General features: G+C 41.0%; 1 protein-coding gene across 4 annotated transcripts in view; it reads right to left on the bottom strand.

Annotated features, from left to right (window-relative positions):
- Positions 1–23571, bottom strand: part of sgsm2 (small G protein signaling modulator 2) — a 143642-nt gene extending 120071 nt beyond the window's left edge. For 2 of the 4 annotated variants that reach the window (XR_013490938.1, XM_033630905.2), the window contains exons 1-2: positions 23264–23571; positions 793–868 (exon numbers count right to left, since the gene is read on the bottom strand). Coding sequence is in view for 3 of the 4 variants with exons in the window: in XM_033630905.2 (XP_033486796.1) it covers positions 793–868; positions 23264–23323 (136 nt within the window). In the remaining variant the exon portion in view is untranslated. The remainder of the gene's footprint in view (positions 1–792; positions 869–23263) is intronic. The other 2 variants (XM_033630906.2, XM_033630907.2) reach the window with 2 other exon arrangements.
- Between the last annotated feature and the right edge of the window lie 2700 nt (positions 23572–26271).

Genomic DNA, 26271 nt, shown 5'->3' on the forward strand with positions numbered 1-26271 from the left:
TGTAGCCTTCATGCAGATGACCCTGATGAAGGCTACAAGCCCAAATGCATTGGTCTAACAATAAAGTTGTTCTGTATGCTAAAAGTGTTCAAGCTCCTCAGGCATTAACACTGTAGTGTGGATGGAGAGATGCAGAGGATTAGCCTTTTTAATTTACACCCACTGACACAGTTCTGACTTGGCCACACCTCATAAAAGATAAATACCACCTCAAAACTATGACCCACATCCTTTGTGAAAATAACAAGTATCCATGTGATATATCTTGTAGTTTTTATGCAGTTATGTGTTTTAACCCATAGAAACAGACAAGATGCGGCTTCTGTGTCGTCGGTCATTTGGCTGATCTGAGGCTACAGGCAGTCTGACCAGCGTGGAAGCTGTGACTCACACAGCACTGCAAGCTCAACCACGCAGTCAGGAGGGGCAACCCCTCTATCTCTGGCCAACACACCCGCGCACACACACATACATGCAGACGTGTCTAGGGCTTAGAAAGCCTGGGTCTTGTACAGCCTGTCTCTGAAATTGGTTTCCATTAGCTCCACTGTGATTATTAACTTTCCATTGATGCAGCAGCATAGTCAGAGGCGCAGTGACGTCAAGCAGTGTCCTTGACGAAGAAGCAGCACCCAGTCACCTGCTGAGGAGTTCAACAAGTGTGTGTGTATGTGTGTGTGTGTGTGTGTGTGTGTGTGTGTGTGTGTGTGTGTGTGTAAGACAGCAAGAGAAAGAGAGGGAGACAATGTGTGTGTGTGTGTGCCCAGGGGATAAAGAGAAAAGCGTACTTACTGCACAGAGCAATGATGTGGCTGCTGTCTTCGTGGACAAATTTCTTAGTCACTGCTTCCTCCATTATCTGCTTCACCTGCACACAAAAGCACAAAAGAGCCACAGTTGGTTCCTGTGACTGGAATAATCATCATCGTCTTTACCTTTGCTGCCATTATTGCTTCACTGTACAGGAAAAGCTGTAGTCGTCACCACTATCCAGGGTTGGGTACCATTCATATTTGAACCAGTACCAGTACCTGGAATTCAGTACCAGTACCCACATGTGCTTAAACGCACCTTTTTTTTCTTGTGCATTGCCTTTGTTGAAAACAATGGCTCAATATGTCACCCAAAAAATGGGGATTTGTTAATACTGCCAATATCCACAGCTGACAATACTACTAATTATTTGTACTTGGTTATCTGTATGGAAACATGTTTGCCATAGTGTGGCAACCACCTGATTACAAAAACATAAATGTAAAAGAATAATGCAGCCTTCTCTTAACACTGTGACAACTACTAATAACAACTCTGACAGTCTTGCCCAAACATCCGCACCACTGACTTCCAATTAATACCATGGCATCCCGGAAACATTCAAATGAGTCTTTCTGCTGCTATCTATTGTGTCTCTTGGGAGGAGAGCCTGAGTGAGCACAACAACACTGAGTCAGTCTGATGTTCGCTTGTCTAAGTTCGCTTTCTCCGTAGCATTAATTGTCATCAGTAATTAATCCAGGACCTGTCTGACACCTCTGCCATTTGGGTCTAATTGATAAACAGGATGACTTTAATTGCTGGGTTGTGTGATAATAAAGCTCTAACTACAGAATCACTCGGTTCAAACTTTTCCATGTATTATGAAGGTGTGGGGGGTCATACAGCTGCAGGAATGGAGCTTCATTATCCTCATCACCAAGATGACTTTCAACCTTCAGTTTGCTAATCAAACTTTTTTTTTATTAAGGGGTGGGCCAAATCATCCATCTTGTACTGTACAGCCAGCAAAGGAACAGGGAAAGCTGATGACAAATACAAACAACCATTTTGTCAGAAGGAACACTGGTGTCCACCTTGTTTTTCAGCGTGGAGCTTTTCTGTTTGTAAGTTTCTCATTGATTTACTTCACTGCTATTGTGACTACAATCAAAAAGTCCTGAGTTTGTTTCCCGAACTAAAATCTCAGTTCTCTCCCATTTAAACAACTGTGAAGCTGCAACTTTTTCTCTCCCAGTATTCATTTAAGTACCTCAACTGATTTTATCTGCTGATGTTAAGTACCGATCTGATACAAAAGTGGAGGAGTGGTTATTTAAGGTAACATGAGGTGAGGGATTGCTGTGTGCATGACTGCATGAATTTAATTGATGGAGAAAAAAAAGATCTGACAATGTCATTGACAAAGAAAGTACATTTAATGTGGATCCCTCACATCACAGCTGATACCCCTTCCACTTAATATGGTATAATACGATGTACTGGATTGGTGGATCCCTAGTGAGGACTGAAAGCAATGCTGTTTTACACATACATTTATACACAATGAAACAACAAAGAAACACTTTGTTGTTCTTTGTAACTGCCAGCTGAGTGGCTTCCTTTTGAATGGATGTAATGAATGGATGCAAAGGAGACATGCAGAGGTGGAAAAGGAGAATGAAAACTCCAGAATTCTAAAGTAGACAATCTCCAGAGTATCTTTTGGTTCTTTGTACACGACCACAATAAAGCAATTACTATTGCTTCATTCCAACTACCCCTTGAGCAGGAACTTTTGGGAGTCAGGGACTATAGCATAGACACTTAATCTAGACTCTGGTGTATTTGGTGGAAACCAAGCAATATTCATTCCGAATGAGGGTTTACACGGGAGATCAGTTTAATGGCCTTTTAATCGCCTTTATTCGGGTCCACGCAAGGTTTGGGGCAGGGAAGGTTTCTGATTGGATAGGGGGCAGGGCAGCTGTTACGTGTTTACATATACCGGAAGAAAACAATGTAGTCACAACAAATACGTCACAATAATATAAGTAACCACCGCCAATTAATCAGCCCTTTTTAGACAGGAATTGTGCAAATTGCAGGTAAGCCCAATCAGTCCTCTTTCAGCATTGTCAGTATAAAAACAAAATCGGGGAGTGCGGCAAAATGCCGCCTACCTACTTTTGTTTATACAGAATGCACCTTTATCGGTGCAATGGGGGGCGTGAGCAAGTAACATAAGGTGTAGCTCAGCCTGTGACGCAAACAGTGACGTGGGAGGGAAGCCGCGGCTGGTCAGTTCTTCGGCAATTCTCTCGTAAGTCGGCCCGTTCTTCATTGTTCCTGTCGTCTGATGGTTAATGGCCTCTTCATATGCGAGGGCAAGGAGAGCGCGCAATTCCTTGTCTCCCCAGTTGCCCATCTTTACAGTGTCTGTCAGGTTTGCGTTTCCCTCTTGCTACTAGCTGCTCGCTAATTACTGCTATCAACTGTTTCCTGTTTATCCACCGCTAGTGGCTCGCGCGTGCAGCGTCATCAACATAAGCACAAACAGCAGCAAGCAGCAGCAACCCACCATCCAACACCAGCACACCGTGAGGACAGAAACAAAGAGCTTGATGGGGACGGAGCACCTGCTACAGCAAGCGAACACGCTGTCTGCTGCCATTTTGACTTGATCAGCAGAAATCACAGGCCAATTGGCTGTAGAAACAGGTGACCAGCCTTATATTCTAAAACCAGCTGATCAGCTGAGTTGCAGGTGACACCATCAGCTGGCCTGAGCCAAGCTCAGATTGGCCAGTTCACTGAATTCAATCCTGAAACTTTTCTCTGCAACTTTCATTTTAGCTGTTTTCAGACATTTTCTGAGTTTATAATGGGTGTATTGGACTCAACCGTCAGAGTGCAGAGACCTTCTCAAACATTTCTCTTCAAATTGCTCTCACATCCACAGTTTTTACTCTACATACATAATCTTTGCTCAAATCAGAGGACAACTTGTGGTCTTTCAAACAATTTGCTGTGGAAGCAAATGAACTTTTGCACAGTGAGCCTGAAAGTGAAAGAAACTCCACTCACTGCCACCTTAGAACTCAATGTTAACTGGGACCAGAAATCTCTGGAGGGCAGCAGATTGTGTCTGTTTTCTTACCTGCTCATTTGCTCACATTTTTGACACCACAAACATAATTTAAAGTTTTGGCATAAAAAGGTGTTTAGGAGTTTAAATCTCCATTAAAAGAGCTTTCTAGACCAAGTTGCTGTCTGCCCCTCCCTCATGCTGTCCCCAATTATCACAATAGCAACAACTGCTTACACACATATACACACGTGTGTGTGTGTGTGTGTGTGTGTGTGTGTGTGTGTGTGTGTGTGTGTTTATGTTTGGCATGTGAATCTCCAGTACAGAGCACTGCTACATTCTACCTTTACTGCTACTATTCTCCTACTACTAATAGTAGTTCTAGTAGTGCTACTACTCTTGCTAATGTTTAACCCATGAATGTCAGATACAGACCTTTTTCGGATTGAAAACAATCTTCAAACCTTTATTTTACTTCACTTTGAAATTATGCTACTCTATACACTATTCTATAGAGACTTCATTTAAGCATTAATCAGGTCAAAAATTATACCTCTCCTGTACATTTTTTGATCGACTACTACTCCTGCATACTTTCAGCTACAGAAACCATTCAAATGCCAAAACATTATGCTCTATTATGACAATTATTAACTATGATAATAACAAAAAACCCTCATTTTAAGCTACATCAGCGAGACAAATAATGATGAGGGTATTTATATGGTCTTCGGGGGTCAGTCTGTAATTGCTGAAGAACTGGCAGGAGCAGAATAATAGAACTCCATGAACCATTTCAGCTTCATATAAAGTTATAGGCCTCTAGTTTCCCGGCGCAGCGCAGGGTGGCGCAGGGTGGTGAACCCCGCGCAGAGCTAGTTTCGAGCAGCGCAACCCGAGGCGCGCTCAGTTTGGTAGTTTGGCAGACCGAGGTGCGCTGAGACGGGTGTGGTGGCGCAGCAGGGGGAGGTGTTGACAGATCCAGCTTGGCGCAGTGACAGTTTCGTGCCAAAAGGCTTCGCCGAAGGTGCGCTAAAAGCTCGCCAACTGAAACCAGGTCTACTGTCAGCGCAGGCGAAGAGCAGCCGGTGTAAGCTGAAGTTTGGCTGACCGGCGGACAGTGCGCACACGTCACCAAAACCTCACAGGCAGGTTTCCAGAATGTCAGGCACATTAACGATGCAATAAATACCCACAAAAAATACTATTCAATGCAACTATCTGCAATCAGCACATAAATGTATCTCTATATCGACTGTCCCGTCACATCTGATGTCAGATCAAAGGGGATTGGCACCGTTTGGCACGCGTAATGGAAACCCAACCTGATTTGATTAACACAGCTGCAAACTAATGAGTTCACATCCCTCTCAGCCAACCACAAACAGCCACAGCATCAGATAGGGAGTATATATTCAGCATCTGTCATCTTAGAAAAGCCAAAAGAAAAGAAACAGAGTGAGACTGCGAGAGAGAAAGAGAGAGCGCGCGCGCACAAGAGAAACGCAACATTAATTTACAATTGTGGTGACCTCCTCCCAGGCTACCTTTGCATCATCAGCCCATGGAGGTCTGCTCGCAGTTCCGTATATTTGGACACTGCGAGCTTGGACCTCCCGGACCAAAACATCAGTTTCCTCCTGGGAGAAGTTTGGCCGTCTGATGCTGCTGCTCTCTTCTGCCATGGCGAATTGAGTAAACTCTCATTACGCCTTCTCGCAGCGCATTTAAGGGCGAGGAGAGGGGCTCATTTGATTGGTGTGATGTGTGTAAAACCCACTCCTCGCCTTCTCTTCTCCCTCTTTCCGACTTGCGCAGGTAGGAGGGACGGAGGTGGGAAAGAGGAGTAGCTGTGCCAGCTCGCACGGTGTGCCAAACTTGCAAAATCCGCCTGGCCACACCCAGTTGGCGAAGCGTAGGTGCGCTGCGCCTCCGCCTCACCCGGTCTGCGAAACTAGAGGCCATAGGGTCATCCTCTACATTTTCTTTTTTCAATTTTTTTTTCTCTTTTAATGCACAAATATTTAGGACATATATTTCTCAATATCCTTCTTTATAAAACTGTTTGAAAATGGAAATGATGTAACATTCTTAAACTAACTGTCCAGTTGGACGAGTGCCGTTAGCCCACAGATCTGGTTAAACTGGCTGTTTACCATTCCTGTCTGAACATACCAGAAACCCACGCACACAAAGAACTTTGAACTTTTTTAATGCACAAATATTTAGGACATATATTTCTCAATATCCTTCTTTATAAAACTGTTTGAAAATGGAAATGATGTAACATTCTTAAACTAACTGTCCAGTTGGACGAGTGCCGTTAGCCCACAGATCTGGTTAAACTGGCTGTTTACCATTCCTGTCTGAACATACCAGAAACCCACGCACACAAAGAACTTTGCATAGTTAAAAAAAATCTTTATCAGGAAAAACAAGGAAATGGTGAGGCATTCAAAGGTTAGAGTGCCTATCACTGAGAGTCCTTCATTGACAAATATTCTTAATATTACTGTTCTGTGATTACACCAATACAAAGTGTACCTTCAACCAAATAACCTGGATGCCAAACAAACACACACGCATGCACGTGCACACACACACACACACACACACACACACACACACACACACAAACCAGTGTCAATTCTTCACTCTTAATCATTTAAGTATTTGCTGGTTGAACTCAAAATCAATATGGCAACAGACCAAGTCCCCAACTACTGCTAAGGTTTAGTTGATGCCAGATGCGTCTATATGAATAGGTCCTGATCCCACACTAAACATCTGCTGGTCAATCGCTCTCAGGCCAGAGTAAACTCTCTGGAGAACTGCCACTTGTCATTCTGTCTTTTAATGATCTCATACAGAGCCCCTGACTGACCACATCCTCTGCAGAGATGTGCAAATCGATCCATATATTTACCCACAGCTATAACTCTGCCCAGTGAATCAGAGTAAAGTGATAAACAGCAGGCGGTCAGAGGGGTCAATACCTTCACCTGGGTGTGAGTGACTGTGAGATTGAACTGATTGTGTTTAGTAATGAATCAGTTTAATTGGTGCTGACTGTAAGGGGTTACAGTGGGTTTAAAGTTTGGTATGCCCCTTTACATGTGATTAAGTATATTAAAAGGAATCAGCATTAGAATATAGGTTTATTAACTTAGTGCTGTCCACTGAAAGCAGCAGACAGTTAAAATCATGTACTTCACCTGGATGTGTTGTTACAAAGCATAAACAAGCAGATTGTACTTTCAATCACTGAAACATTTTTAGGAGGTAGACCCATTTTGAACTTTTGCATATTGAATGGAACCAAATGCTTCACTAAAAAAGTATATTGGGTTAAAAAAAAGTTATGTTGGCCGTGACAGCATTAACCTGGAGATGGTTAGGTAAAGGCCTGATTGGGTGGTTGGGTCTGATGCAGTTAAATTTAGATTGAGGACCTAGAAAAACAGTCCCAAAGATTTCAGCTATCTTAGTATGTAATAAATTCTATCCTATTTGTCTCAGTAATCTCTCCCAGGTGAGAAATCACACCCCGTCTCTTCCATTATTAAATTTGCTACAGCACATAAGGCCCGTTTCCACCGCAGGAACTTCAGGGTAATTTTACGGGGCCGGGGCCGTTGGTGCGTGTCTCCACCGCAGGAACCACCCCCGAAGGACAGAGTTCCGGAACTTTTACGGGGGCTGAACAAGTCCCTGCCTCGGGGTAGGTACTCAGAACGGCCCTGAAAGACTCCCGGCTGGGGCTTGGGGATTACTTGGTGCTGATTGGATATACTCAAGGAGGGATGTGATGTCAACAGAAAGCAACAAAATAGCCGGCATTTTTAAAACTCAGCAGACGAGGGTTAGCTCGTTCATATAGCTTCCCCCGCCATGTAAAAAAACTCACTAAATGGTCCGTGAAAAAAATATTCTTTCCAGCGGATATCTTAGTTACAACATGATTGAGCTAGCAAAGCAGTTTTGTGTTGCTATGTGTGGTATTTATTCAGTTTTGGGAAATCACGATGTCTAGAAAGCATCAGTGGCTGCCGGTGACAGGGACAGCTAACAGCAGCAGCAAAGCTGACATCAGAATGTCATCTGTTAAAAGCCTCCCGTTGTCGGATACGACATGAAACTACTCCAGTTAGCTCAATCATGTTGTAACTAACAGCAGAAATAAACATTTTTACAGCCTGATACAAAAACAGTTTGATCTCTGTAGCTCATTTCAATATTCATGACAATTATATGGGGGGTGAATTTTTATATAATTATTATATAAGGCCCAAAGTTGTGCTTATTTATGGGTGGGCCGCTTTAAGAGACAGGCTGTCTGTGAGTCCTCACATCAGTCTATGAGTCAGATCTACCCCTCACTCCTCCACTGCTCCAATCTCTTGTCCAAATACGGTCACTTCTGGCTCCAAAAAGCCAAGATGGTGATGGTCAAAATGCTGAACTCAAGGCTTAAAACAGGTGTACACAAACCAGTGGGTGACACCACAGGAGCTATGTCCAATATTTTGTAGAGTCTATTTGGCGGACTCTCTCTTACAAACTGTCCCCAGCGTGCAGCACACACTCCAGCAGCAGTAGTCTCCTAATGATGGTGAATGAATTGATGTACGTATTCATTTGTATATAGAGCAGGGAAGTGAGATCCAATCATAAGGTGACACTCAAGACTCGTGGAGACGTATTCTCATGTCAGGTGTGGACAGACAGACTTCGAACTGTCAACTTGTGATTGACTCACCCAAGACAATTTTAATACAATGTCTCCACCCAGATTACATGTAATATCAACATAATAAAGAAGTATTTTTCAGAGATGTATCTTCAAAATGTTCACACCATCAATGTATTACATTTGTTTTGTACTATTAACATTTTATTGTTCTGTTTAGCAGCTCAGTGCACTTGGTTAAGAACCTAGACTTTGCTATTTGCCACTTTGGCTCCCACTACTTATGTCTGTAGGAATATTTAAGGATCTGGAGGATTTAAAAAATCAGACAGTGGAAAACAACATGGTGGCAGCCACACACAGACACACACTTGCATTTGTTTGCTTTTACTAAAGGAGGATTTTCATTAACAGCAGCAGCAAACTATGCACCTCATTCTGGAGATGACATTAAAATAACATATTGCATTGGTATATGTCACACGGCTGAGTGGAGCTGACTAACTCTAAAACACTTCTGAGAATCCTGAAGCTAATGGTTTCTAGGAGGAACACAGGGAAGAGCTCATTAGCCAACTGTCAGTTACATAAGGACACATTTGCTTTTCCCTTCATCTCATGTTCATGACGGGACAAACAACAGCACATCAACACTGTGGCCATCAAGGAGGACAATTTTCCAGACACTAAAAAGATGAACATTCACCCTGGGAAAGAAAATACTGCAAATGTGGGAAATACCAGAAATGCAAACAGACTGTTCACTAATTCAGACTGTTTGTCATTCATAGGCCAGTGCTCACTATGTGGGATGATGAGAGATTACAATCAGGGCAGAAAATTAGGATCACACACTTGCCTGACATGAGTGATTTAATCTGAGCATGTTCAGAGAAAAGAGCACTAGCCTATTTAGTTTGTGATATAGTGTATAAAAAGCTTGAATTTTGACCTAACAAAAGAACTAGTGCCACCTTAAAGCCTCTAACATCTTTGCATGCAAATTCATTGCTTGTATTCCATCTTTACTCTGTAGTTCCCTCTTTCAAGTGCTCAAAAATATTGACTAACACAATCATTACCTACCGATTTTGCCATGGTGTAAGGTCAGTGCTTTTAAGATAGCTACCAGAGGATTTATGATTATTACATCACAACACCATTACATCATCATTTATGATTTTTTAGTACTTGTCCTGGTATTTATGGCATACATTTAAAGCATGGGGCACATGCTTTTTTTATCTGATAGTTAAACCAAAGACATAGAAACATACAACATGCGAAAGATAATGCTGAAAATTGTTGAAGCTGTTTCATTGTCTGTTTTATTAACTGCTGATTCCTCTTAACCGGCTGGTAGGGGTCACAAGTTTTCTGGAAAGCAGCTCGGCTGATAACAACAAGCCTTACTGTCTGTTGCGAGTCACATTTTGTCCTTCATTGTGGCTCAAAAACCGACATCCATAGTCCATCCATCCAGCGTGGTCTTATTTAAAACCTGAGCATCTGCAAAGGGATGCATGATATTGGATTACTTTGCCGATATCCGATATGCCGATTTGCAATAACTCATTTGACCAATAATAACCGATACCTGATACTGATATATTCACTTTTTTCTCCTCTAGTAATCATCAAGTCTCCTCTGTAGTGGAATTAACATCCTATTATGCATGCATACTCTTATAATGATGGCCCACCAGCAGATGGAGACATTAAATACAATGCTTTTCTATGTATGTAATATTCATTCATTGTGCAAATTCAGAAAATGCATGTTGGTCAATTCTAATAGTTCATTTTAAAGCCGATATTGGCCAATACCGATTACGTACTGATATAATCAATATGTTGGCCAATTCCAATATTTCATTTTAAAGCCAATATCGGCCAAAACCAATTACGTGCCGATATTACTGTGCATCCCTACATTTGCAGATGAATTCCATACTCTGTATGTTATGATACACTGAAGTTTGGCACATTAAGAAATGAATTAGTCCTCCTTTCTGTTATTTTCAATGCATACTGACTGTAAGGGAGTCAGGAGGGACAATTCCACCGGGCAGAGCTCTGCATGGTCCAGCTCCAACCTGGTTTTGTTCCTTCCTCCGCACCACGTCATATCACACCAAAAGTATTTCAGAAGAGGAGCATTTTGCCTGCCCGAATTTGTAGACCTACAGATTTTATTGACTTTGTCATTTATTCCTTGGTATCTGCGCTTCTAACATAAGTACATAAGCAGGCTATATAGTTAATTGGATTCTCTGTGGTCTATTTTAACTGTTTACTGTTGTTATTTCCTACTTTGTTGTGCTGTAGCCTACAGACAAGGTCACGCGTCTGCTGGAATTAAAAGAATTGTCTAGAGTGGCCATGATGATGGCTGCTTGGCTGCTTGGTGGAGCTCTGCTCTCTACTGATTGTACTTTTCTAGCTGCTGATTAGACCTCTGCTTGGGTTAAAGGTGAGTAAAGCTGTAAAGGGGAGTATGTGACATCACATAAGACATTTTTGACTGGTCATAATAGGAAAGGCACAGGAGTTACTTATTACATTAACGATGGCTTCATAGACCATGACAATGAAGCAGCAAATGGAATTCTGCCATTTTTTCTCAGTTACAAGGGAATATGTCAAAAGGTCTTCCGTGAAGAAGGCTTATGACAAAGATGATTTTTTTTTTCTGGCCCAAACAGGTGCAACATAGCTAACAAGTGCAGGGACGTATCAATCAAATGCAGTTTGTACTGAACTATCCTCAAATCACCATCACTGTTTGGCATTGTTGCTGCCAAACAGTGTGTGGACTGACTGATCATTTCAACTATAACTAATAGTAAATAAGCTCAAACTTACAAATCACAATTATGGTCCTTTATGTACAGTTTCAAAGCTGTTTGCAATAACAATTAAGATGAAAATATGTATTGCCTAACTGTCTCAACATTGCTCTGTGTGCATTTTTTAAATGATATTGTGTTCCTGTCTCTGTGTATTGTGGTGCCTCCCTTCCTCTTCGTCTGAGGAGCTGGAATATAATATGGTTCCATCCTAATCAGCTATTGTTAGGCCACAGCAGAGACACAGTCATTAATGAGGTAATTATTCATGCCCTGGTAGGGTTTGTGTATGAGGAGGAGGGCTGCAATGCTGCTGCAGTGATAGCAGACTCTGAAGGACGAGTTACTGAAATCAATCTATCTTTACTCGTCTTGGACCTGCTGCAGCTTTACACAAAAAAAAGAAATGAAACTCCTAACATTTTCAGCAACCCTGCAATCACTTTTTCTCCTTAAAAGTGCCGTATCCTGTGTCGAATCAATTTCTCCACTTTTCTGGTCAAGAAAATAGAGCGGGAATTAACATTTCACCTCAGAGTACAAAATATCAAGTGGATATCAATGCAGTTTAGAGACCTGGCTCTTGGTGCAGAAGTCATAAAATAAAACTGTGGCAAGAAGAAATCATTCTGTCCTGGAGGAGGTGTCAGTCTGAGGGAGAAGTTATCCAACACTCTGCTGCATAATGATAGAATATTTCTTCAGGGAAGAAGAGGCAACTTAATGCTGTTTAGCTAAGAGTTGCAATATGGCAACCAAGGCAGCTCACTGTAGTAAACAGAGGAAATAGTATTAGAAAAATGGAAGCCTGTGGCAGTGGCTTCTAACACCCTGGTCAGAGTATTGAAGGTTACTGGACCAGAATAGATTTACTGAGGTTTCAGGTCTGCTTTGTATTTCTCTGACCAGCTGTAAAATGGTTACCTTAGGAGTATGAAGAAAAACGTGCTTGTGATTGTGGAATGATTTGACTCCACCACGGACTCAGTGAGTTCAGTGATGTCATCAGTGACGTTAACAGTTGCTCCAGACTGTGTTGTGTTGTCCAGGCTGTAGGGCAGCCTCTGATTGGCCTGACCATTTTCTTACTTTTCATGCCAGAGTTATCTGTTTTGTCATACCAGTATATATAAAAAAGGGTCACCTGGTTGAATGGCACTGGATTTCACGGATTCAGCCAAGTTTTGATGAAATAAAGGACATTACGGTTCCTGATACCCCACTGGAAAGTGATGTGTCTTGTTTATTATCCAATGCCTGTACAATGGCTACCAGAATGCTTGGCAGAGAAGATCCATGTGGCCGGGATTACAGCTGGTGTAATCCCGGCTGGTGTCCATCTTCTCCACTTTTTCCTCGATGCATACAGATTTGTTAAGCCAAGGTGTCATCACACTGGTCAGCTGCTCCATGCAACAGTGCACCTAGAAGCAACCATTAAAACTGAAGGTCACACGTGCGTTGCATTACGATTTTCAGGTGACACATTCCAGTCGACAACAACGCCTGAAATCAGTCTTGCAAAGCTTGAAGCATAGCTACTGGCATGGACCATGATTCTGCCCTTAAATGTAAACGCTACAAAAAACACACAAGGTTTCATATTTTTGATTAAAAAACTCAATTATGGGTAGAATTATTATTACAATCTACAGTTCTAGTCTAAAGATCAAGTCCTTAGCCATAAGAAAAAAAACACTTGCCAAGCAAACAATCTTAATCTTAACATCTTAACACTTTATGTAGCAATTGGAAAATTAGTGCCAAAATATGAAAGTGTACAGGGTTTTAACTTTTCTCTCAAGTGACAACCAAGTGCAGCATCACCTAGCATTATACCTTCGTGGAAACCATGTACAAATAAGTGACATTGGGCCCCTGGGTCATTTGTGGTCAATTTTTGTCTTTTTGTAGTTGTTTTGCTTCACTTAATTATCTTTTTTTTCTCATTATAGACCTGGGCCTTATTTCAGAAAGCAGGATTAGTGAAAACTTTGAATATGTTCAGCCTGAGATGAGGGAAACTCTGACTTTTCTGTTTCATAAAGCTAGTTCAGCATAACCCTGAGTCAGTTACTATGGCAACACATTCAGATGAAGCAAACCTGCTGAGGTTGATCGCCTACTGAGCGTGTGGCAGGAAGGAGAAACATGGCGTGTCCTTTTGTGAATAAAGTTGTGAATGTTGAATTTAACTGCACACCTGAGAGTCAGAAGTGAGAGTAAGTTTAAAAAATGGTCTAAAAACAGCAAAATTACAACAACGATAAAAATGGTCTTAAAAGCACAATATTACACAATATTATCTCTTATCGCAATAATTTCTGACGCAATTAATCGCTCAGCAAAATTTGTTATCATGACAGGCCTAATCATAATAACAATAGTCAAGTGTTTAATAAAGTAGTTGAAACTAGCTCCACCTCCAGCAGCTACAACAGTAACATGCTGCTCTAACGCTGATGCTTCAGTATTAATAATCTAATGATGTCATATATAATAATATCAGTCAGAGGAACCAAACACTACTTCTACTGCAATACTTTAACTACATTTTTCTCTTTCAGAACTGGTTCTTATGACGTGTTGTCTGACCACATCAGAAATCAAATGTGTTTGTCATTCTGAACAGCATCACAACAGGTGGAGTGAATGTTAAAATAATTAGGCAATAAACATCAAAACACAACATTAGATGTCATATTTGGGTGTATATTCAACTAAGGTAGGTATTGTGTGATCCATGTACTGTTTTTTTTTTTTTGTTTTTTTTGTTTTTGTACTGTAATTGAAACACAACATGGGAGCGGAATGGGACAAGATTTTTTATTTTTTTATTTTTTTTTTTTCATTTTCATGGGATTGGGACGGGATGGGATTATTTCTGTGGGAGTGAGATGGGACAGGACTGAAAATCCACTCCCGTGTCACCCTCTAGTCTGTATATTGTGCTACATTTGTATAGTGTAAGCATCTTTGTTACTTTACTTGCAGGAATAAGAAAAAAAAGTTAAATACACTGAATATTATTTGATCTTTTCCACCATTACCTGCATTCCAAATATTGTGGATGTGTGTGGTTTAGGTGCCCTAAATACACCTATATTTTCTAGTGAGACATTGCCAGCCCAAAATGATCACATAACCATCCTGGCCACCCCACAGAAAATTTTCTGGCTCCACCACTGTTCTTTACATGAGCATTGTAGCCACATACATTTTAAACTGGCTGTAGATTCTTGGTCTGGTTTAACCAAAACTATGGCAACAAAAACATTTTTTGGAATGCAGAGAAGTTGTCAAAAATATCAGGTATATATTTATATGTCCACAGGCACTTTAATTAGGGATGCACCGAATATTCGGTAACCGAATATATTTGGCCGAATATTGCAAAAAAACACACATTCAGTATTCGTTGGAATAAGTTAAAAGCAAGGCCGAATAATAGCGGCATGTTTTGATAACGCAATCAAACAGCGTGCCGTGATGGGCGGAGTAAAATGTTGGCAGCATGGCGACCCGCAGTCACCGCACTCGCATTTGCGACTAAAAATAGTTTTGAGTGAGCAAAATAGGCTTAAATCATTCAGCACGCTGTGCGAGCAGCCTACAGATTTCAACCACCAGCAGAAACGAAAGGTGAATCCCACCGGTTGTGGGTTGAACGGGGGTCACAGACACAGACAGTAATGTATTCCTGTCAAATATGGCGGCCATCGGCTTACCGGCAACGGAGAAGTCAGCTCCCATAATACCCTCTTCTTGGCGTGTGGACTGCCCAGAAGTACCCGAACAGCCGAGCCAGCCGAACACAGGTATGTGACGTGTCAGAGGAGAAACGAGCTGTTCACGACCCACAAACCTCACCGCACTTTAGGGACTGTTCTTTACTTGTCAGGGGAGGAGGGTGGCTGGTTGATTCTTATTTTATTTATTTATTTTATTTTGATCCCCCCTATGTTCATCACTCATTGAGGCTGTTTTTGAAGTATGAATAAGTCAATAAGTAATTTATTCCATTGAAATATCATTGATGTATTATAGAAAACTGATTTATCTTTTTATAAATGGCAAAAGGCACATCTGCCTCATTTTCGCTGTGGTATTGTGATACTACTCAGAACCATGATATTTTCACTTGTATCGTACAGTGGGATCCAATTTTGGTACCGTGACAACACTAATCTGGAGGGGGTTCATCTGCAAAAACTAATGAAAAACTAAACAACGATATTCGGTATTCGCTACTCAGTATTTGGCCAAGCGTTTAATATTATTCGGCTTCGGCCACAAATTTTCATTTCGGTGCATCCCTAACTTTAATGCAGCATTATGAATGTGCCAAAGCTTGTATCTAGCCTTAGCAGCACAGTGAGAACTATGCCTTTGAAAAACAATATGATTATATGGATGAATTATTTTGCTATTAATGTGGAGGCAGTTGATGGAGAGCTAAAACATAAAGCAAGGGCAGTTAACACAACTTTCACTGTATCTTCACATCATGCTCCATATCTTCACAGTCAACTTTGTCTTTTCCAGCATTCTAAATAAATGGAATAGTGTTTTTTAGGTTTTTTAGGGGTGATCACACAGAAATGAGACGCGGACGCTTCAAAGACGCTTGAAACGCTGGAAGCGCTTATTCAATGCGTGCTAGCTACTGCCGTCTGACGCACAAAAAAAGTTGAAAATATTTTAACTTTTCAGCAAAACGCACGTCTAAAAAGACGCCGGAAAAACGGCCGTCTAAAAAGCAGTTGAACGCCGGTCAGAGGCGCCGTATCATAGGAAAACAATGATTTTACTGGCGTCGCCTTTCTAGCGTTTCATCTTGGTGTGATCGCTCCCTTAGCCTGGCCTTGTATCCTGTCAATTCAATTCCACCCTGTCAATTTTACATACTGTAGCTCTGACACCAGGATCACAGTGCTTCCTGCAGTCTCTCAATAATCTTTCATTATCACATTTGTCATAGAGCTTTGGGCATATGACACCTTCTACACCTCACAAAAGCACAGTACACAGTGTAGAAGAAAAGGTGCTTTCTTTTACACCCTCTTGGGTTTGACTGACAACTCAATCGTAGAGCATTCAAGTCATAATGACTGAGGCACAGGGATTCACAATCAAATAAACTTTGCTTTAAAAAAAATAGTATGAACAAGGTATGTCTGAAACACAACATCCTAAAACTGGGTGTTTATAACTCTAATGAGCCACTCTTCTACTGGATAGAGAATGTACTCTCCAATTTTACTTTTTAATCTTGTTTTGTCACTGCCTGTTAGAGAAGTTCCTTGGGGAAATAAATTTGCTCTCAAGATTCTCTAAAGGAGCTGATGACTGTTATCTGTTGCAGGTTTATCCAATAATATATCTATTGCAGCTTCAACATTTCTTAACAGCAGAAGATGGACTTCATGTCCTTAATACTTAAAACTACACAGAGAATCCTATGAAGACAAAAACCAAAGGATCCATGGTAGCAGGTCCAGAAAGGCACTTTTTGTGTCTCTACAAGAAACCACCTGACAGGGCCGCCACACTGCTGTGATATTAATTGCCAACTGATGCAATTTAACTTCTTAGGGAGCTGCTAAAGCTTTCAGTTGCCAAGCAATACTGAGATAGCTGAGTGCTGCTTAAAGAGACAGGGGGCTTTAAACCAGGAGCTAGTGAGCTTTGTACAAACCAGTTTCTCCCAGTTTGCTATGCTTTTAAATGTCAGAAGGCATTGACTAGCATCCCATGGATGAACTGTGGCCACTCACACCATTGATTTTTAGACTGGATACACACAGAGAATACAATAACAATCTGCTATCGGCTAAATGTTGCATTTTTTGACAGCACACTACATTTGCAAAACAACAGATCAATATGGTTCTGGGGCAACAGCAATTCTTTCATGTTAAGGAAAAGTGATCTCAGCCTAAAACCCTATAAAAAACATTGGTTCTGGGCTTATCTGATGTACAGAAAATAGTCATATTTCACTGTCTCCAAAAACTGCAATCTGAGCTCAACCAAGGCCGCTCTGAATCCCAACAACCACTTGGATAAACATAACTGCTAAGACCGCTAACATCACACTCTGATGTTATCATGTATGCTAAGCTTTAGAACAAAAGAGGAGAAAACATGAAACTAATGGGAATACTGTATCACAACCAACCATGACCGCCAACATGTAACAAGAGTTTCCATGCTACTTCAAAAATCTTATAGCGCAATGCAAAGACCCTACAAAACATCCCATTGACACACAAAGTAGGTTTCTTTAAATGATAACAACCAGGAAACATAAAGAATTTATGAGCACAAAGTAAAAATGGCATGAGGTGTGTCTGAAGATGCAGCTTGGTGCATCAACACGGCACTCGCAATGGCCCAGTGACCCAAGAATGCAATGTTCCTCCTTATTTCCCTCATGGTCTGAGTTTAGGAGACAGAGATCACCGCCGCCTCCAGACATCCTGAGAAGTTAAGCTATTTTCAGCCTTACAGACATCGTGATGATTTAATTAAGACCCAAACCCGTGGGTGACTGTGGGATGGCTGGAGGAGGACAGAAAAGTATTTAGCCTCGATATTCAACCTGAGCCCTCACAATCATGTATGCATTCTGCCATTCTTTAAATTAGTATCAGAACGGCTCTACACATGACAGAAATTTACTTACTTTAAATACCAGATTTGGAATGTCAGGTAGAGTTGAGTCAATTTCCAGTTTTGCTGCTCTGGTCAAGTGTACAGGCTTAATGTGGTTTGATTTTATACAAAGTGGCTTAACTGGCATCTGTCATTATAACAGGCTCTGGCAAAATAAAAAGAAGCCTTCATCAGCAACCTGTGCAGACGGTGTCACCACACTAAATCCAACTTATTGTATAATAAGCAATATGACAATGTAATTAATATAGTGATATCTTCATATGTTTATAAACAGATGAACAAATGAAAACACTAATGTCTGACAGACCAGGGGCAAAGCACCACCAATAGGAAGAGATCAAATTTCAGCGGAGGTGGAAGAGGGAAGAGCAGCGCACAATGTGTTTGTTTACTAGAAACTTCATGTGTTTTTTGGGGTGACGAGACAAGACATGGCAGAGTTAATCTCTCAGGAAAACTACAACTGCCAATATGGCAACATCTTGGATTTGAAGCTGACAAAAAAGGTGTCCTAACTGTCTGTGAGTGAAGCTGTCTTAACCAGCTTAACTTTTGTCAGACGCCCTGTATCTAATTTTTCCTGTTGCTCTCTTTAAAACAGTGCCGTAATGGATGAGGAATGGCTGATTTATAAAGGTAAACTGAGTAATTATCTATACGAAACCTCTTATTTTACAACAAAAACCTAAATAAGGTGGCAGGTGGCTGGAGAAGGATCGCCAAATGATCTTCGCTAATAACAAGCTAACATTAGGCAACTTGCTGTTTGATATATTGTATGTATTTTCCAGTAAATATTACAATATAAAATGTGCGTTTTCTGTTTAAAAGGTACAGATGTAGGAAGATAGCAAGTAGTCACCCATATATAATGTGGTTTTGTCTTATGTATGATCTCAAGGACACAGCTGATGGCTAAGTGGTTTATTAACAAGGCGTAAGGTAAATGCATATTTAATGCATTCATTGTGGACAGACAGCTGCCATGTTACGCAATACAACATATATAAGTCGGACTTGTTTGCTGTTAGGACATGGTGTCATCATGTTCCATGTGTGAGGGGCTGCTGAGTAAAGTGCAATGCCTAGTGGTAAAGTTTGTTAAATTGGTGCGGAACGGTGTTTGGCTTAATATCAAACCAATCTGAAAGTTTTTACACCAGACCAACCCTATAGAGTCAGGCGCCCAATTAGGAATCTGGGGGCTCCTGACAACTGCAGCACAACACTCAGTACAGCAATACATATCTCTAGTATAATCCCTGGTCTGTCCCAGCAAGTAAACGGGCTGAAATACTCTAGTCCAATCTCAAGACACTTTTCTCTATTATGTCAGATGTACCTCAATGTCGGTGCTTCAACTTGGACATATGTTAATGTCTTGGGTGTTTTGACTGAGACTTGGCAAATAATGCAAGGTTTAGGCAAATTTTTGTTTTTTTCCTGTTGCTTCCACATTTTAACTTTTTCTGAATCTAAGTTATACCACAGCTGACTCTCACCACAAGAACAACAGTACAGTATGATGAATATTGAATAGGGATTGATCATTATTTTTTTTCTTGGCCTTGACTCAGACTCAACCCCAATTGGGAGTCTTCACTTGGACTTTTCATTGAGTTGACTCAGGTGGAGCTGACAACAACTTTGTCTAACCAATCAAAATGAAATCTCTGCCAATCGCGAGCCTGCCAATGAGCAGCATTTGTCAGCTATAAAAGAGGTCTAACCTTCACTCTGTGTAAAAATCCAAAGCCACATACAGACCGTAAAGATCAAACTGCAGGTACGTACATTCGCCAAAAACAGACAAACTGCATCAACCTTAAGGAAAAGAAGACACAGGCTGAACAAGAGGAGTATGACTGACATACTGCATAGATCACATACTGAGATGAACTATGTAAAACCACCTTTGTAGCCATGACAACAGAAGCAATTTCGTTAATTTTAAAAACACTTTTAAAGTAAAAGTTTTTATATGTATTTTTGTCTATTGTGATCACATTCACACGACAGCCGTCTTACATTTTTTTAATCAGTTGCAGTGGTGCCAGTGCACTAGAGAACAAGCTATGGTGGATGCATCTGATACCACTCACCACCAAAAGCAAAATCCTGATTGCAATAAGTCATCATTTTGGTGAATGCAAGTCTCACAAACAGGGAACACTCTCGTTCTCATGTGTGTGTATATATATATATATATATATATACAGTACAGGCCAAAAGTTTGGACACACCTTTTCATTCAATGCGTTTTCTTTATTTTCATGACTATTTACATTGTAGATTCTCACTGAAGGCATCAAAACTATGAATGAACACATGTGGAGTTATGTACTTAACAAAAAAAGGTGAAATAACTGAAAACATGTTTTATATTCTAGTTTCTTCAAAATAGCCACCCTTTGCTCTGATTACTGCTTTGCACACTCTTGGCATTCTCTCCATGAGCTTCAAGAGGTAGTCACCTGAAATGGTTTCCACTTCACAGGTGTGCCTTATCAGGGTTAATTAGTGGAATTTCTTGCTTTATCAATGGGGTTGGGACCATCAGTTGTGTTGTGCAGAAGTCAGGTTAATACACAGCCGACAGCCCTATTGGACAACTGTTAAAATTCATATTATGGCAAGAACCAATCAGCTAACTAAAGAAAAACCAGTGGCCATCATTACTTTAAGAAATGAAGGTCAGTCAGTCCGGAAAATTGCAAAAACTTTAAATGTGTCCCCAAGTGGAGTCGCAAAAACCATCAAGCGCTACAACGAAACTGGCACACATGAGGACCGACCCAGGAAAGGAAGACCAAGAGTCACCTCTGCTTCTGAGGATAAGTTCGTCCGAGTCACCAGCCTCAGAAATCGCAAGTTAACAGCAGCTCAGATCAGAGACCAGATGAATGCCACACAGAGTTCTAGCAGCAGACCCATCTCTAGAACAACTGTTAAGAGGAGACTGCGCCAATCAGGCCTTCATGGTCAAATAGCTGCTAGGAAACCACTGCTAAGGAGAGGCAACAAGCAGAAGAGATTTGTTTGGGCCAAGAAACACAAGGAATGGACATTAGACCAGTGGAAATCTGTGCTTTGGTCTGATGAGTCCAAATTTGAGATCTTTGGTTCCAACCGCCGTGTCTTTGTGAGACGCAGAAAAGGTGAACGGATGGATTCCACATGCCTGCTTCCCACTGTGAAGCATGGAGGAGGAGGTGTGATGGTGTGGGGGTGTTTTGCTGGTGACACTGTTGGGGATTTATTCAAAATTGAAGGCACACTGAACCAGCATGGCTACCACAGCATCCTGCAGCGACATGCCATCCCATCCGGTTTGCGTTTAGTTGGACGATCATTTATTTTTCAACAGGACAATGACCCCAAACACACCTCCAGGCTGTGTAAGGGCTATTTGACCAAGAAGGAGAGTGATGGAGTGCTGCGGCAGATGACCTGGCCTCCACAGTCACCGGACCTGAACCCAATCCAGATGGTTTGGGGTGAGCTGGACCGCAGAGTGAAGGCAAAGGGGCCAACAAGTGCTAAACACCTCTGGGAACTCCTTCAAGACTGTTGGAAAACCATTTCAGGTGACTACCTCTTGAAGCTCATCGAGAGAATGCCAAGAGTGTGCAAAGCAGTAATCAGAGCAAAGGGTGGCTATTTTGAAGAAACTAGAATATAAAACATGTTTTCAGTTATTTCACCTTTTTTTGTTAAGTACATAACTCCACATGTGTTCATTCATAGTTTTGATGCCTTCAGTGAGAATCTACAATGTAAATAGTCATGAAAATACAGAAAACGCATTGAATGAGAAGGTGTGTCCAAACTTTTGGCCTGTACTGTATATACGTGTGTGTGTGTGTGTGTGTGTGTGTGTGTGTGTGTGTGTGTGTGGAGTGTGTGGTCAAAAATATCAATTTATGGATACTTATTGATACTGAATACTAACACAAGTACCAGCTGTGCTTTCTCTCTCTCGCCTAACTTGTACAGTCATTCTGTTCTCTGCTACTAATCAAAGAAAGAGAAGTCATTGCTGTAATGTTGTTTTTATGTCAATTTTCCCCATGGTAGTGAAAATGGTATCAAATATCAATATTTTTCAAGGTATAATTCCAATATCATGACAACACTTATGTAAACATATATATATAACTTAATGTTCAAGTGTTCTGGATAGATTTTTGGCTTGATATTTTTAGCTTGACCTTTCCTCTCCATTATAATGATGGAAACTACACGCTCACACTCACTCAGACTGAGGTATAAGCAGTGAGCCACACCTTGCCACATTCAGTCTCACAATATCAGCTGCCTTTGATTTACACTGACATTTCAGTGCTGGGAAAATCCTTCTGGTTGTAGCTTTGGGTGAAGGCAGTATGAGGATTACAGTGGGAGTGGGTAGAGAGGTTAAGGGAGTAATGATTTATTCCTCGCCTGTGAGATGCGAGACATTCATCACCAGGAACAAAAAGCCTGTAGCACTGTGTGAGCTGAGGATGTTAGTCCTGCTGGGAGAGACAGACAGCAATACAACCTGTGCTGAGAAGATGCCCTGCTGTAACACTTCAGACAGAGCCTTTAACTGAGGGTTTCTGCCTGCATGGCCAGCTTATTAATGGATGGCTGGATCTAGTGAGAAATTGTACTTTTATAATATCCAAAATGTGATTGGATATTATGCAAATATCACATAAAACATGCATATGAGATGATATAAAATGCATTTTGGGTGAGAAATTGTCAATTTAAAGTTTTGTAGGAATATAATAAAGGCATTATAGCAACGCCATAACGGATTGAAAAATACATTACACTCAATTTATACTCATTAGAGAACCACAGGTAACATTGAAGTCCATGCAATAATGTAGGAATATTCCTGTAGTCCTTTTTAACTAAAGCAAATAAGGAAATGGTTGCAAATATTAAAGAGTTCAGTAACAGAGATGTTAATATTGCAAAAAAAATAAACTGAAAGCAGGTCCATTTACTCAGCCTCAGTTTGGTAAACTCAAACTGAACAGAATTCAGTCCAACACAACGCAGACACAAACACGCCCGCGAAAAACAAGCTACACGTTAACGCAACACTTCCGAGTCTCCTGTCGTGATTTCCGAGTGAATAATGGCACCTAATAATACAGTACAGATATAAATGTGAAGCCCGACGGGCCGTCAAACAGCGCCTACCTCCCGTTTAACGTTCCATAATAATTTCTCTTTGTAGTCTTCCTCCGTGGAGCCCTCCATGTCTGTCCGTCTGTCCGTCCGCGGTGAACACGACACAGGTCTGTCTCGCTGACACTGTCCGTCTTCTCTCCCCGGCCTTTCACAACCTCTTTCCTTTTTATTCCTTGTTTCCTTCTTCCTTCGCTCAGCTGGACTCTGACGCAGCCGACCAGCTTGACGGCGACGTCAGAGGATCCGCCTTCCCTGCCGTACTGATCAATGGAGGAGGAAGAAAAAAGGAAAAAAATAGTCACCGGAGCTCCCAGAGGCTCCCAGCATCCAGCCCCGCCCCAACCTGCAGCCTGCAGCCTCTCAGCATCCAACACACCAACCTGTGGAGCCTCAAGTTATTTATAGCATCTTCTTTTTCCTCCCCTGGGCAGGAAAGGGTTACAGCAGGGAGATGTTCTCCTGTGAAAGGTGTGAAATGCTGGCAAATGGTTTGGGGAGGTTTGGGTTTGCCACTGCTGGCTGGTTGTGTCTTGAGCAGATAGCTACTTGATGAATATATATGGGACTCTGGTGGGGGAAACATGCAATGCATTTAATGAGCTCATCAAAATGCAGCTTATTTAATGACTTCATTCATAAGCCTGGCACAATAGCACCAACACACACACACACACACACACACACATACACACACACATTAAGAGACTGCAGCCCATCCAAACGGTTTCTATAAATAGAGCTTTCTGAAGCACATGTTGACCATTCTGTGCTGATGCCAAGTTGGCCTGCTGCAAAATAGATGACGTCACGATAGATGATATAGAATGACCCTCTCTGTTGGAGTCCCCGTCATTAAACCTCCTGCTTGTGCCTCCATGTGGGCTGAGGGTGCACCTGCAACTATCAAAGGACATGTTATCTGCAAAGCTTCCCCTAATCACTTTGTTTTTTCTTTGAATTTGAATTCTTTGAACACTTGTGCTTCTTTGCCATCAGAGATTTCTTTCTGCAGTGTTTGTCTGAGCTCCTCTTGCTGGTTTGAAGGACTAATGGCTCAGTTAAAAGAAATGATGTGACATATTTGCATGCAGCAATCAGGACTTGGCAAAATGTAAATCAAAATGTGATGAAGGTTGTGGGAGGGGGTTCATTTGCTCATGTTGCCAAACCGCTGTCAGTCAAATGTGATGAGACCACACCCTCATTTCTGATGAATTACAAAAATTTAAATACAAAATATAAAGAAATAGTTAAATGTCCAGTGTGTAGGATTTAGAGGGATATATTGGCAGAAATGTAACATAATATAAGTGTTTTCTTTAGTGTATATTCACCTGAAAACAAGAATCGTGTTTTCATCACCTCACAATGAGCCATTTTTTCTACATCTCATGTACGGAGATTACCATGTTGCACCAACATGTTTTATGGTAACCCAGACCAGACAAACCAAACACTGGCTCTAGAAAGGGCCATTCCCGTTTCTGGAAAAACACTTTTTTTATGTTAAACTGCTTTATTCTGATCACTACCATGAAGCCAATGAAATCTAACTAGGATATCTTTTCATTATCTGGTTTGACTAACCCTAACATTGTCTACCTGGATAACCAGTACTACAAAGGTGGTTATCAACCAGTTCTGTCAACTCTGGGTTTTCCTGTCCAGCCATGAGCTGTGAAAGAGGCAAGGGATGTTGATTACGAGCAACATCATCAGAACCATGAATGAAGTAGGCTGCTTCATATAATATGAGATGAAACGGTATCCAAAGTGTCTTGGACTGCGAGACAGTAAAATGACAATGGCTTGGGACGTAAACAACACTGAAAATACTATCCAACAATTCACCATTGGTCAAGACTTAAATTATGTATAAGTGTCACAAGGCTATATGTCACTTTAGTATAAAGTAATTTTCGCTATTTAGGTGAATGATGACAAAACTACTCTGAATATGTCGGATTAAACGCCAGACTGTGTCTGCTTCTTAAGCAAAGAGTGGAAAAGTAGCCTATAGTTAATGACTGATGAGGTCTGTCTGACGGAAGTGCTACATTTATAATAATATATGATAGTTATTTTTTTTCCTAGTTCGCATTATATAGGTATCTAATTATTCTGAGCTGCAGTGATGAATCAGATTGTAGAATAGCTACACTGCCAGCAATCATTGCAGACTAAAATAAATTGTGAAAGCTAAAATCATGTGTTGTAAACAATCTCTGTGTGGAACCCAGTGGAAACAGAGCCCTGAAATAATGAAATGATTTGACTGACCTATAACAGCATATAGGCTCCTCAATCTGATCTGATTGGTCAGAAGTCATGGTGTTGGCAGGTTGTGATCCAGTACTCTGAGCATAACCTCTTTTGGAGCAGGTTAACTGTTTAGCATAAATTACCATAGTGATTTATCCCGGTAAAAAAAAAAACAGCTTCATGGTACTGAAAACCCCTCACTAACTCCAAATTCTGCGTAGGAGTACAGACCTCAAGTCCGTTGTGTTGGAGAAGAAGAGTTCTCTGTGGATTATTGCACTCCTGGTAAAAAACCTCCTGAAAAATGAACAATGAGAGAATTCTAATCTGGAGTAGTTTCAGCTGGTTGCAGTCTCCAGTCCTCACCACTAGATGCTATTAAATCCCCCCATATCGTACACACTGGACCTCTAAGATTTAGTGATTTAATTGCTTTCTTTGAGGCCTTTTAGTTTAGATCAAAGAAACTGTAGGACAATTATCTTACAGGTTTCATTCTTTTAAAAAGGAATTATTTTCAGATGAATGAATAGAAATATTTGCAGCCTTAATTGACACCTCAATTCAGTATCTGACCAAATGTCTCCCCTTTTGTTCCTGAGTTATGGCACTGAATAATGGCTGGAAAAGTGTTTTTGCAGAACATTATGATGTCACAGTGAAGTTGACCTTTGACATTTTGAATATAAAATGTCAGAACTTCATTGTTTTATCTTTTTAGACATTTGTGTGAAAGCTGTCATAGTTAGCATATG

Source organism: Epinephelus lanceolatus, chromosome 4 (genome assembly GCF_041903045.1).
Source record: "Epinephelus lanceolatus isolate andai-2023 chromosome 4, ASM4190304v1, whole genome shotgun sequence".
In the NCBI taxonomy this organism is placed as follows: Eukaryota; Metazoa; Chordata; class Actinopteri; order Perciformes; family Serranidae; genus Epinephelus; species Epinephelus lanceolatus.